The 13,908-nt window shown below is 44.9% G+C and overlaps 1 protein-coding gene across 2 annotated transcripts in view; it reads right to left on the bottom strand.

Moving 5' to 3' along the window:
• Window positions 1-355: 355 nt before the first annotated feature.
• exoc3 (exocyst complex component 3) overlaps window positions 356-13,908 on the bottom strand; it is a 36,615-nt gene continuing 23,062 nt past the window's right edge. For both annotated transcript variants that reach the window (XM_075484211.1, XM_075484212.1), the window contains exons 12-16: window positions 11,348-11,489; window positions 9,246-9,368; window positions 8,919-9,080; window positions 1,951-2,072; window positions 356-723 (exon numbers count right to left, since the gene is read on the bottom strand). In XM_075484211.1, the coding sequence (XP_075340326.1) occupies window positions 528-723; window positions 1,951-2,072; window positions 8,919-9,080; window positions 9,246-9,368; window positions 11,348-11,489 (745 nt within the window). In that variant the 3' untranslated portion in view covers window positions 356-527. The remainder of the gene's footprint in view (window positions 724-1,950; window positions 2,073-8,918; window positions 9,081-9,245; window positions 9,369-11,347; window positions 11,490-13,908) is intronic.

The raw sequence follows: 13,908 nt of genomic DNA on the forward strand, positions 1-13,908 counted from the left end.
AGCTGGGTCAGGAAAGTCTTTAGTGCATTAACTAAATATCCAAAAACTATATAATACTTTTAAAAAGCCTTTCAGGTGTGTCTGCTTCATGTAAACTTACTGTTACATTGTAAAAGAATATATAAATTCTAATCAGATTAAATAGGAAACTTAAGTAAATGAAATATTAAAACTGTTGGAGGTCCTCTGTCATATATTCTGAGTTTAGTTGCATTTCTGTTGATTTACTTAGTTTGTGCATCTAATTTGAAGCATTGAGAGAGAAAAATTAACTTGATGAAAGTTACCTGAAAGCTAACATGTGATGCGAGTACTGCAGCGGAGAAAAGAGGAAAAGTTAAAAAATACTGCAGTGCATTTTTACAACTTTAGCTTTATTGTTTTGTTGAAGCACACATGAGATAAGTATGACAAACAAGAAGAAAAAACAACAGGCTGCATTAAACTATGAGAAATGAGAAGCATTTGGAAAAATAGCCTGTCTGCTTTTGTGGCTGAAGGGGCAGATTATGTCATGGTGTCTGGCTTTATTTGAGCAGCTTCCCAGTTGCCATGGAGGTCATGGTAGTCATGGTCATGGTGGGCACAGTAATGTCTTTAAAAATAGGCTGTGTGACACCAGAGTAGGACACTTTGTTTTCACTGAGGGTCCCGATGATCATCTGTCGCATCTCTCTGCTGGCATCCCCCCGCACTGCGAGCAACGCCTGGATGTGCTCCTCCCTACGGAGAGCAGGAGGGACAAAAAAAGAAAGGAAAAATAGCCACAACAAGCAAAAGACGTGTGTCAAATGTCATCAGTAAGACATGAGGAGTAGATCATCTTAGGTGTGCCAGTTCACAGGAGTCAGTGCAGAATGTGGGAATCCATGATTGTTAAAATCAGGAACATCTTGTCTCAGAGTGATGCAGAAAAACTGCTCCATGCATTTGTTACTTCAGGATTGGACTACTGTAATTCTTTATTATTGGGCTGTCCCACATATTCTCTGAAAAGCCTCCAGCTGATCCAAAATGCTGCAGCCAGAGTTCTGATGAGAACTAACAGCAGAGATCATATTTCTACAGTTTTAGCTTCTCTTCATTGGCTCCCTGTTAAATTCAGAATAGAATTTAAGATTCTTCTCCTCACATATAAAGCTCTTAATGACCGAGCTCCATCATATCTTAAAGATCTCATTGTAAGATATTTTCCTAACAGAGCACTTCGTTCCCAAACTGCAGGTTTACTTGAGGTTCCCAGAGTTTCTAAAAGTAGAATGGGAGGCCTCTGATTCCTGGTTCTGGTTCTGCCAGAGGTTTCTTCCTGTTAAAAGGGAGTCGTTTCTCTCCAGTCGCCTCAGGCTCGCTCAGGACGGGAGATTGGACTGAAGACAAGTTTCAGTGCAATCTGTTGGTTTCCTTAGCTATGAAATTGTTTTTGAATTGGCTCTATATGAATGAAATGAATTATTTTGAAATGAATTAATTGGATTTGATTGGATTATGATTACAATGAATTGAACCCTAATTGGCTTGAATTGGACTGTATCGTTGAAGTGCCTTGAGATGACATTTGTCGTGATTTGATGCTATATAAATAAAACTGAATGTGCGCATCAAGATAAGAAGAGTTAGAAATTACAGTCAGTAGATGTGTATTTCTGAAAAGAAAAGGTGAGCTTTATCCATTTTCCTGCCAAATCACAGCACTGAAATGATTTTGGATTCAGCCAGTTCTTCTAAACGCTGTGCCAGACTGGAGCCAATAAAACCCATGCCTACTGCAGAGTCGTTTCACACAGCACTGAACGCTGGTGAAACACTTCCACTCTGCACAGATGTTAGCAGATGATGATTAATACCAAATAAAGACGTGGAAAAAGGGCTTGAGATAGTTTAGTTAAGTAGAAAGCAGCACCCTGAACTGATGACACATGCAAACAGGAAGTGTGCACTGAATGTACTCACCTGATATCTGGATATTTGGACACCAGCGTGGTTACCTCCAGGAATAGTAGTGTGGGGTCAGTCAACTTGAACACCTCAGCAATAGCAGTGATAGCACCACAAAGGCGGTCTGTGTCTTCACCCTGCAGGTAACAGACAACAGAAATTTGTGTCCCTGTCATTAGGAAGCAGACTGAGGTGGAACAGCAGAAGTTCGTGTCCCTGTCATTAGGAAGCAGACTGAGGTGGAACAGCAGAAGTTTGTGTCGCTGTCATTAGGAAGCAGACTGAGGTGGAACAGCAGAAGTTTGTGTCGCTGTCATTAGGAAGCAGACTGAGGTGGAACAGCAGAAGTTCGTGTCCCTGTCATTAGGAAGCAGGCTGAGGTGGAAAAGCAGAAGTTCGTGTCCCTGTCATTAGGAAGCAAGCTGAGGTGGAACAGCAGAAGTTCGTGTCCCTGTCATTAGGAAGCAGGCTGAGGTGGAACAGCAGAAGTTCGTGTCCCTGTCATTAGGAAGCAGACTGAGGTGGAACAGCAGAAGTTCGTCTCCCTGTCATTAGGAAGCAGACTGAGGTGGAACAGCAGAAGTTCGTCTCCCTGTCATTAGGAAGCAGACTGAGGTGGAACAGCAGAAGTTCGTGTCCCTGTCATTAGGAAGCAGACTGAGGTGGAACAGCAGAAATTCGTGTCCCTGTCATTAGGAAGCAGACTGAGGTGGAACAGCAGAAGTTCGTGTCCCTGTCATTAGGAAGCAGACTGAGGTGGAACAGCAGAAATTCGTGTCCCTGTCATTAGGAAGCAGACTGAGGTGGAACAGCAGAAGTTTGTGTCGCTGTCATTAGGAAGCAGACTGAGGTGGAACAGCAGAAGTTTGTGTCGCTGTCATTAGGAAGCAGACTGAGGTGGAACAGCAGAAGTTCGTGTCCCTGTCATTAGGAAGCAGGCTGAGGTGGAACAGCAGAAGTTCGTGTCCCTGTCATTAGGAAGCAGGCTGAGGTGGAACAGCAGAAGTTCGTGTCCCTGTCATTAGGAAGCAGGCTGAGGTGGAACAGCAGAAGTTCGTGTCCCTGTCATTAGGAAGCAGACTGAGGTGGAACAGCAGAAGTTCGTGTCCCTGTCATTAGGAAGCAGACTGAGGTGGAACAGCAGAAGTTCGTCTCCCTGTCATTAGGAAGCAGACTGAGGTGGAACAGCAGAAGTTCGTCTCCCTGTCATTAGGAAGCAGACTGAGGTGGAACAGCAGAAGTTCGTGTCCCTGTCATTAGGAAGCAGACTGAGGTGGAACAGCAGAAGTTCGTGTCCCTGTCATTAGGAAGCAGACTGAGGTGGAACAGCAGAAGTTCGTGTCCCTGTCATTAGGAAGCAGACTGAGGTGGAACAGCAGAAGTTCGTCTCCCTGTCATTAGGAAGCAGACTGAGGTGGAACAGCAGAAGTTCGTGTCCCTGTCATTAGGAAGCAGACTGAGGTGGAACAGCAGAAATTCGTGTCCCTGTCATTAGGAAGCAGACTGAGGTGGAACAGCAGAAGTTCGTGTCCCTGTCATTAGGAAGCAGACTGAGGTGGAACAGCAGAAATTCGTGTCCCTGTCATTAGGAAGCAGACTGAGGTGGAACAGCAGAAGTTTGTGTCGCTGTCATTAGGAAGCAGACTGAGGTGGAACAGCAGAAGTTTGTGTCGCTGTCATTAGGAAGCAGGCTGAGGTGGAACAGCAGAAGTTCGTGTCCCTGTCATTAGGAAGCAGGCTGAGGTGGAACAGCAGAAGTTCGTGTCCCTGTCATTAGGAAGCAGGCTGAGGTGGAACAGCAGAAGTTCGTGTCCCTGTCATTAGGAAGCAGGCTGAGGTGGAACAGCAGAAGTTCGTGTCCCTGTCATTAGGAAGCAGACTGAGGTGGAACAGCAGAAGTTCGTGTCCCTGTCATTAGGAAGCAGACTGAGGTGGAACAGCAGAAATTCGTGTCCCTGTCATTAGGAAGCAGACTGAGGTGGAACAGCAGAAGTTCGTGTCCCTGTCATTAGGAAGCAGACTGAGGTGGAACAGCAGAAATTCGTGTCCCTGTCATTAGGAAGCAGACTGAGGTGGAACAGCAGAAGTTTGTGTCGCTGTCATTAGGAAGCAGACTGAGGTGGAACAGCAGAAGTTTGTGTCGCTGTCATTAGGAAGCAGACTGAGGTGGAACAGCAGAAGTTCGTGTCCCTGTCATTAGGAAGCAGGCTGAGGTGGAACAGCAGAAGTTCGTGTCCCTGTCATTAGGAAGCAGGCTGAGGTGGAACAGCAGAAGTTCGTGTCCCTGTCATTAGGAAGCAGGCTGAGGTGGAACAGCAGAAGTTCGTGTCCCTGTCATTAGGAAGCAGACTGAGGTGGAACAGCAGAAGTTCGTGTCCCTGTCATTAGGAAGCAGACTGAGGTGGAACAGCAGAAGTTCGTGTCCCTGTCATTAGGAAGCAGACTGAGGTGGAACAGCAGAAGTTCGTCTCCCTGTCATTAGGAAGCAGACTGAGGTGGAACAGCAGAAGTTCGTGTCCCTGTCATTAGGAAGCAGACTGAGGTGGAACAGCAGAAGTTCGTGTCCCTGTCATTAGGAAGCAGACTGAGGTGGAACAGCAGAAGTTCGTGTCCCTGTCATTAGGAAGCAGACTGAGGTGGAACAGCAGAAGTTCGTGTCCCTGTCATTAGGAAGCAGACTGAGGTGGAACAGCAGAAGTTCGTCTCCCTGTCATTAGGAAGCAGACTGAGGTGGAACAGCAGAAGTTCGTCTCCCTGTCATTAGGAAGCAGACTGAGGTGGAACAGCAGAAGTTCGTGTCCCTGTCATTAGGAAGCAGACTGAGGTGGAACAGCAGAAGTTCGTGTCCCTGTCATTAGGAAGCAGACTGAGGTGGAACAGCAGAAGTTCGTGTCCCTGTCATTAGGAAGCAGACTGAGGTGGAACAGCAGAAATTCGTGTCCCTGTCATTAGGAAGCAGACTGAGGTGGAACAGCAGAAGTTTGTGTCGCTGTCATTAGGAAGCAGACTGAGGTGGAACAGCAGAAGTTTGTGTCGCTGTCATTAGGAAGCAGGCTGAGGTGGAACAGCAGAAGTTCGTGTCCCTGTCATTAGGAAGCAGGCTGAGGTGGAACAGCAGAAGTTCGTGTCCCTGTCATTAGGAAGCAGGCTGAGGTGGAACAGCAGAAGTTCGTGTCCCTGTCATTAGGAAGCAGGCTGAGGTGGAACAGCAGAAGTTCGTGTCCCTGTCATTAGGAAGCAGACTGAGGTGGAACAGCAGAAGTTCGTGTCCCTGTCATTAGGAAGCAGACTGAGGTGGAACAGCAGAAGTTCGTCTCCCTGTCATTAGGAAGCAGACTGAGGTGGAACAGCAGAAGTTCGTGTCCCTGTCATTAGGAAGCAGACTGAGGTGGAACAGCAGAAATTCGTGTCCCTGTCATTAGGAAGCAGGCTGAGGTGGAACAGCAGAAGTTCGTGTCCCTGTCATTAGGAAGCAGGCTGAGGTGGAACAGCAGAAATTCGTGTCCCTGTCATTAGGAAGCAGGCTGAGGTGGAACAGCAGAAGTTCGTGTCCCCGTCATTAGGAAGCAGACTGAGGTGGAACAGCAGAAGTTCGTGTCCCCGTCATTAGGAAGCAGACTGAGGTGGAACAGCAGAAGTTCGTGTCCCCGTCATTAGGAAGCAGACTGAGGTGGAACAGCAGAAGTTCGTGTCCCCGTCATTAGGAAGCAGACTGAGGTGGAACAGCAGAAGTTCGTGTCCCCGTCATTAGGAAGCAGACTGAGGTGGAACAGCAGAAGTTCGTCTCCCCGTCATTAGGAAGCAGACTGAGGTGGAACAGCAGAAATTCGTGTCCCCGTCATTAGGAAGCAGACTGAGGTGGAACAGCAGAAGTTCGTGTCCCCGTCATTAGGAAGCAGGCTGAGGTGGAACAGCAGAAATTCGTGTCCCTGTCATTAGGAAGCAGGCTGAGGTGGAACAGCAGAAGTTCGTGTCCCCGTCATTAGGAAGCAGACTGAGGTGGAACAGCAGAAGTTCGTGTCCCCGTCATTAGGAAGCAGACTGAGGTGGAACAGCAGAAGTTCGTGTCCCCGTCATTAGGAAGCAGACTGAGGTGGAACAGCAGAAGTTCGTGTCCCCGTCATTAGGAAGCAGACTGAGGTGGAACAGCAGAAGTTCGTGTCCCCGTCATTAGGAAGCAGACTGAGGTGGAACAGCAGAAGTTCGTCTCCCTGTCATTAGGAAGCAGGCTGAGGTGGAACAGCAGAAGTTCGTGTCCCCGTCATTAGGAAGCAGGCTGAGGTGGAACAGCAGAAGTTCGTGTCCCCGTCATTAGGAAGCAGGCTGAGGTGGAACAGCAGAAGTTCGTGTCCCCGTCATTAGGAAGCAGACTGAGGTGGAACAGCAGAAGTTCGTCTCCCCGTCATTAGGAAGCAGACTGAGGTGGAACAGCAGAAGTTCGTCTCCCTGTCATTAGGAAGCAGACTGAGGTGGAACATGATATCATACACTGATATCAAGAGCAGGAAGCTCCTCACAATGCATGGAGGGCTTAACCCAAGTCCAGCACCCTGAGATTGTAATGAAATAAAGTCATCAGAAGCTTTCCTTTTTCCATGTTAAAGCGTCAGAGCTATTATCCAGGATGAAACAACAAAGATCCAGGAACACATCAGGAAGATGGCCCCCAGTGACGGATGTGTCAGGCAGCTGAAACCCAGGGGAGGGGAGAAAGAAGAGGAGGAACTATCATGGAAAGATAAGCCTCTGCACAGCATGCACCACTGACATACTGAAGAAGTGGCTGATACCAACAAGTCCTATCAGTGGCTAGAAAAAGCTGCTCTGAAAGACAGCACAGAGGTGCTAATAATGGCAGCTCAAGAACAGGCCCTGAGCACAAGAAGTATAGAGGCCTGTCTGGTCCACCACACCAGACAGGTGGGCTATGTAGAGCCCTCTGACACTGTCCAGCGCATAGCAGCAGGGTGTAAGATGCAGGCAGGTAAGGCATACATGGAACGCCATAACCAAGTGGCGTATGTGAGTATGGGTTGGAAGAACTAAAGCCAAAATGGGAGATAAGAGCCCTGCACTCCCGCGGGACCCAACGCAAAGCAGTGCGGCGCGGGACACATTTTGAAAGCTCATTGGGGGCGCGGGCGGGAGGGGGAGTGCCTAGTGCGGGAGCGGTGATAAGCTGCAGTCCCGCTGACTAAAAACGTGAGGCACAACGACGAGGGACAGGGCATGGTTAACCTACTTAAATAATAATTGGATTACATGTTACATTTTCAACATTCTGGGTTTAGAAAAGGTAGGGTAATTAATAACACATATTGTTTTCATTCCACTTATTTGCATTTAAATCAATGTAACGTGAGCTGTAGGCTTAGATATGTATGCTCAAATCCACTCAAAGTAGGGGGCGGGGCTCCATCACTCTGTGTTTAAAATCATAACAACTAAAAATATATACTTTTACTTCCAAGAATGGAAATGTGACGAGTGGCATTAAACATATGTGCAATGTATTATTCTTAATATTCACGGTAGATTTTGGTAGGTATGTTGGGTAGGCTTATTGCTGTAAAGCCTCAGCTGCTTGTGCCATCTAATGCGCTCCTGCACTATGTGCCCCACGTGAAGGATCGGACAGTGGTGTGCGCAGCTAAGATCATGTTTCTTTCCTCAAGCCAATGACAAGAACTTCCGTGAGAAGTAACGCGAACGTCTTAATCATGCGGGAATTGCGGGCGGGAGCGGGACAAAATATGACAGGTGCGGACGGGCGCGGGACTAAAAATCCTATCTTTTTGCGGGAGCGGGCGGGCGCGGGACTGTAAATTCTGTCCCGCGCAGGCCTCTAATGGGAGACACCTCCAAAGGTAGTGGAGAATGACAGAGCTGAGATCCGGTGGGACACCCAGATCCAGACAGGGGGTGGCCAACCAACATGAAGCCTGAAAAATGACTAAGGGCTGAAGGAGGTACAACTTGTTTTCCCACATTCTGATATGCAACGCTTCAATCTACACAGCAAAATCACACTGAAAGTGCAGCCATCTGTCCAGTTACTTTTGGATACCTATGATATGGGCCTTAACTGTGGCAGTCCAAGTTCTAACTGTCTGGAATGAACATCAATAATCTGAACTAGAGCATGAAACGGGCCTTAAAAGTCAGACCCGAACCGGCCCGTGCCCGAAAGAACTCGACCCGTGCCCGGCCCGGCCTGTTTTGATTGACAGCTTTGTAGAGCCCGGACCCATTTTTAGCCCGACATTTTTCAAATGTGCGCATATCTTATCAGTCAAGAATGAATCATTGTATTCGTTGTTCTCATCGTGAATATGGTCAAAACTTTTCCACACCTCCGACCTTGCATTTGCTTGCTCAACCAACACGAAATCACCACTAGCTAATCGCCGTTTCACTTCTGCAACATCCATTTTGCATCTATGCGTATAAATAGAACTGTGGCGTTCTCACAGCCACTGCGGGTTCTTTCAGCTGTTAGACTATGGATGACTGAGACCTTGTGGCAGTGTAATGCTTTTATTCTTTTCTTTTCTTTTCTTTTTGCTCGGCGATCGGCTCTTTCAGCGCGGCCTCCTTCCTGCGCTTCCTGCGCTTCGAGCCGGTTTGTTCTCCTTCTCTTCCCCGTCTGGTTCCAGCACGCTACTGTGTTTTATAAAGGAGAGTGATTAGACAAGTGGATGCTGGTGTACTAATCACTCACCTGGTGCCGCTCCCCTGAGCGCTCTCCACACCTCTCTCCTGGAGCTGATGCACCACGCCCCCTCCACAAGAACGTTATCACACAATTGTTTATTTACCGCGCAAATAACGGTTTTTAGACCGGCCCGAACCCGGCCCGATTGAAATAATAAAAGTAGGGCCCCGAACCCACGGGTCCCGTCGGGTTCGGGCAAATATTCCCAGCTCTAATCTGAACATCAATAATGTTTCAGTCCATGAGAAGTATACAGGTGTGAGCTCACCGCTGCCAGTTTCCTAAAGAGGAACTTGAACTGATCTGCTTCTTTGATCATCCTCTCAGCTCCCTCTCTCCTTTCGTCAGCATTTTTAAAGGTGATTCTCTTCTGCATTACCGCTTTGATGTACTCTACCACCACCCTGCGCAAGGCCTCGTTGGTCATCTCCTGCACACAGCAGATTCAGTAGGTCAGTAATCAGAGCTCTTCCACAGAATGACACACTTCCACAGGTTAGATTTGTTCAATGCCACTTGGTTCCATCTTACACCACAACAGCAACAAAAACATGACATTCTTTATATGTGGAGATAAAATGAACTATTTTCCCACCTGATTAAAAGGTTTTTTGATCTTGTTGAAGTCATTGAAATAGTCCTCCACTGTCACACAGATGGTGTCCACAGCATGAGACCCTGTCAGCCACTTCCTGGTCAACAGCTCATACAGGTGATGCTGATCAAAACAATGCCAAAATCCAAACCATTAAATGCACTGGAATCTTTTTCATCAGGAGAGAATATTCAAATGTTATGTTTTTGTTCCAACTGTCCAAAGAATATAAATGAAAAGCAAAGTGGAAAGGACTTCCATACAATTTAGGATGGTTGTGCTGTTAACTTACTATCTTTACAAAACAAATGAGTAACTTAAACTAATTAGGGTTTAGTAACGCATTGTCAAATCAAATTCAATATAACTGACATTATGAAAGTCTACTGAAGCATTGGGAAATGTGTTGCTTTTCAGAAAACTGCTTTGCAAACAGCTGATTGCATCTTACTGTAGTGAACAACATTTTCTGAAACCTTTTAACTCTCTGGCCAGGGGAAATTATGGTAACGTTTTACAGTTTTTATGTTGCTTTTTTCCAGAAATGTGTGATTCCAATGGTCTCTCCAATTTTCAAATCTAATAAGTATCTAGTTCTACATCAGATACACATCCAAAACAAGAAAAAGCAACATGTCATGTTACAAGCATGCACTCAGCATTGTTATCCTACGACAGCGGTTCTCACAAAGCAGCTAAAACACCAAATGCTAGTCATCTAGTTTTTCTTGTCCTTCTCAATCTTTTCCTACAGAGATGGAGAAAGGTTTGTGGCTAAAAGTCATTCACAAATCTGCTGTGATGGCTTCCATTTCAGGAATGTTATTGTGCCTCAGTCTAATCTCTCAAGTAGTCACACAAACATGACATTTTCAGGGGTTGTTACATATGACATGAAATTTAGGGCACGTGTGCTGCTTCTGTGGGCAGAGACAGAGGAAACCAGTATAACATAATACAATTACTTTCCTTCTTAAGAAGTTAGATACAATACATTTCCATGTGTTGGGCAATGCATTGAACACCCTAGAAACATACAAAAAATATCACAATTCTTTGTCATAGACATAAGGTGTCAAATTTTGAAATAAAAATACAATAATATATAGCTGCAAGCAGGGATGGGGGGCCTAGCAGCATAGCTGCACAGCAGGCAAGCCTATGGCTGCTCAAGAAGGCGTCATGAGTCGCCTTTTAGTTTGATTGGCTGCTACGGGCAAACGGAAGCGAAATTAAAAAATCCACACCATAACTTTTGTGCGGCTTGGTCTGAAGTTTCTATGTGTCAACTCCTGTGGAAATCGGACAATCTGCGTGACCTGAAATGCTTTTTCAGGATGTTTGCTTTTCGGTTTTTGATCAAATTCAAAATGGTGGAAAATACAATATGGAACAAATGAAATCACAGGATGTGATGACCTCGTCTTGATCCAGGGATTCCAACGGTACCTCATTTGTGAAATATGGACCAACGGGTCCAAAGATATGAGCAAATATTTATTTTTGCTACATATAGCGCCCCCTAAAGGTCAAAGGTGACCAACATTCTTGGGCCTCTCAAAGATGTGGTCATGAGTCTGTGTTAGAAGTTTGAAGTCAAAAGACCAAACGGTTGCCGAGATATGGCCTCACTTCCTGTTTGGCGTCGCCGCCGCCAAGTTTGATTGGCTGCTACGGGCAAACGGAAGCGAAATTAAAAAACCCACACCATAACTTTTGTGCGGCTTGGTCTGAATCTGCGTGACCTGAAATGCTTTTTGAAGTTTTATGATAAAATTCAAAATGACGGAAAATCTAACTGGGCGGAAATTGACGTCATAGGGTGTACTTCAAACTTTGACATGTTGGTGGCGCTAAATAGTTCACTGTACGAACATGAAAATTCTTGACGTTGACAATGGCACTGCCCTGAATACGTGTGCCAAACTTTTTACCACAGCGTTCATGGGTCAGCCATAGACTTCAATTGCAGCGGAAACGGATCAATAATACTTAGGAAAAGCTACCAACACAATGGGTTCCTCCGCAGCTTCGCTGATAGGACCCCCAATTAAATCAGCTGTACAGCAAATGTAGTCCAATCTAACAGTAGCTGTTCTTACTTCCAGGTCGAGGAAGACTTCATCCAGTAAAAACTGACAGCCTTCCTTGGCCACCTCATTGAGAGTCTTCTCTATGGCAGCATCACTGTCAGTGGGCAGTGAGGACTGGGAGTACTTTCTCTTCAAACTGTTGATGGACTCTCTGACAAACGCCATTGAAACACAAAACCACACAATGTTCTCAATAAAATACCTTAAGACATAAAATATTCATCAGTTTAAAAAAAACAACTTCTATTGGACATCATCTAATTTCATTACAGACAGTTTCAGTTCAAATCCCATTAGTCCGAAGTGTACCTTTATTTCACTAACACTTATTTAATACCTTATCAGTGTGTTATGATTGAGGCATGGCTCTACTGTTTATGATAGGAGCATGCTGAGATGTATGAACTGCTCATCACTAACCTAATACACTGTCGTGTTCAAACAGCTGGGCACCACTTCGGTTTCTGTTACGTCTGACCAAAGAGTCAGCAACAACTGATAAACCATTATCAACTTTCAAAGCTCCATTCAACCATTATAATCAGGCATCTCAGCTTACACAGAGACCAACAATTTGCTTCAAACTACTTTAAGCACATGAGTTGTTTTCTTTGAAAATATATTAAAGCCATCTCTCATTTTAATCTGAGTAACAAACTCCCCAAACCTACGAGGACACGTTTATTCCGTAGCTGCTCAGAGGGAGTGAACTACACAATTCTGTGTTCTGTTCACATTCTTCCCAAGGCTACAAGTCCTAAAGCAACTTGTCTCATTTATCTGAAGTTAAGTAAAAACTATTCAAAATGTATATAAAGTTTGACATTTTCAGTGAGATTCTGCTTTTTAACTGAATTATTGTATTTGGTCTAATCATACAAGCACATTTTTTCTTTACTAGGATTTGTCCTTTAACCCATTGAGGCCGGGAAAGCGTTGCCGCATTTCTACCTTTAAAGCCGGGGGCGCTGTTGCGTTATTCTACCTTTAAGGCCGGGAAAACGTACACGGCTTTTTTCCTGTATAAGGTTGTTTTGCACCAATTATTGACCTCTGCGCCAATTAAATGCATTATAATAGACACATGAGAGTGTCGTCATGTTCCTCATGTCATTGTTTTGAAGTTAAGTTATATCGAACAAGCATGGAGGACTTTCAGTGGGAAGACATTTCAGACGGTAGCGATTGTGAGGAGTTTCTTGGCTTTGATGATGCTGATGAACGTGCTGACCCAATTGATCGAGCTTTATGGCTAGCACATATGTTTGAAGATGACGATAACGACGAGGATGATTTTGAAGGGTTTGAAAGTGAGTGGAAGACTGACAATTACCACCGTAATCGACGGAGAGATTTCAACCGCACACCAGGGGTGAAAGTGGATTTACCTGCAGATGCCACACCGTTGCAGGCATTTAATCATATTGTGGTGTGCTGTGGGTGTGTTGCCGCATTGCATTAAGGGTGCTCTCTGTTCCCCGTTTATGTGCTGTATTTAGTGCTGTGGTAGAGTTTGTATGTGTTTATGTTCTGTACGCAGTGACTGTGTAGTACAAGGTTTTTGTTTGTGTTGCATTTTAACTAAATCTGCACCATAACTGAAAGTGGTGAGACAGAAAGTTACCCCCACTTGTTCGAATGCATGTGAGGTGATTGTAATTCACTATTGTTCCTGTGAATTGCCTGTCAAAATAAAAGTGCTTGCTGCACAAGAAAGTCTGGACTGAGACTTTTCCTGTCTGCACCTCTACCATTGCTACAATATTTTTACTGAGGAGCTTTGGGCGCATCTCGTGTCCGAGACGAATAGATACAGTGACCAGGTACTTCAGACTCCAGCTCGAGCAAAGATGGCAAGGTGGTCACACGTAACTGTGCCGGAGATGAAAACGTTTATTGGAATGTCTATGGGCATGGGGCTCCTTGTGCTGCCAGTACGAAGAGATTACTGGCAATAAAATAAATAGATAAATAAATAATTTAAATATAAAATTAAATTTTATTTTATTTCTGTTTTTTTTAACTGAAAATAGCGCTGTTCCTGCACTTTACTTTTTATTTTATTACTGTTTTTTTATTGAAAATAGTGCTGTTCCTGCACTTTACTTTTTACATTTTCTATTTTCGTGAAGGTGTATGTAAATAAACTCAATTTCCAAAGAAAGCCACAGGTGTAAGCTCTCAAATACTTTTTGAATTTTGTTTCTATCTGCTACAGAGGCTGAGAAATCAATCATTTAGTAGGCGTTAACACAATTTCCAGAAAAATCGCCCATAGGTTTTACAGGCATTCTTTTCCAGGCGTTTTAGGCCTAAATGGGTTAAAGAACTGTCTTCTTCCACCTTTGTAATATTACAGAAGTTAGGAACATCCCGTCTCAGAACGATGCAGAAAAACTGCTCCATGAATTCTTTCTCATGTCCCCGGCGAAACGTATGGTTCACCACACCACACTGAGAATATCAATTCAGCTGTTTCATTTACTAAAAAAAAACATGTTGCTTGTTCCCAGTCAAATGGTTCTAAAATTTGGAGCAAGTATTATCAAAATAGGAAGATTTAAATAGGG

The sequence above is a fragment of the Odontesthes bonariensis genome, chromosome 14, assembly GCF_027942865.1.
Source record: "Odontesthes bonariensis isolate fOdoBon6 chromosome 14, fOdoBon6.hap1, whole genome shotgun sequence".
In the NCBI taxonomy this organism is placed as follows: Eukaryota; Metazoa; Chordata; class Actinopteri; order Atheriniformes; family Atherinopsidae; genus Odontesthes; species Odontesthes bonariensis.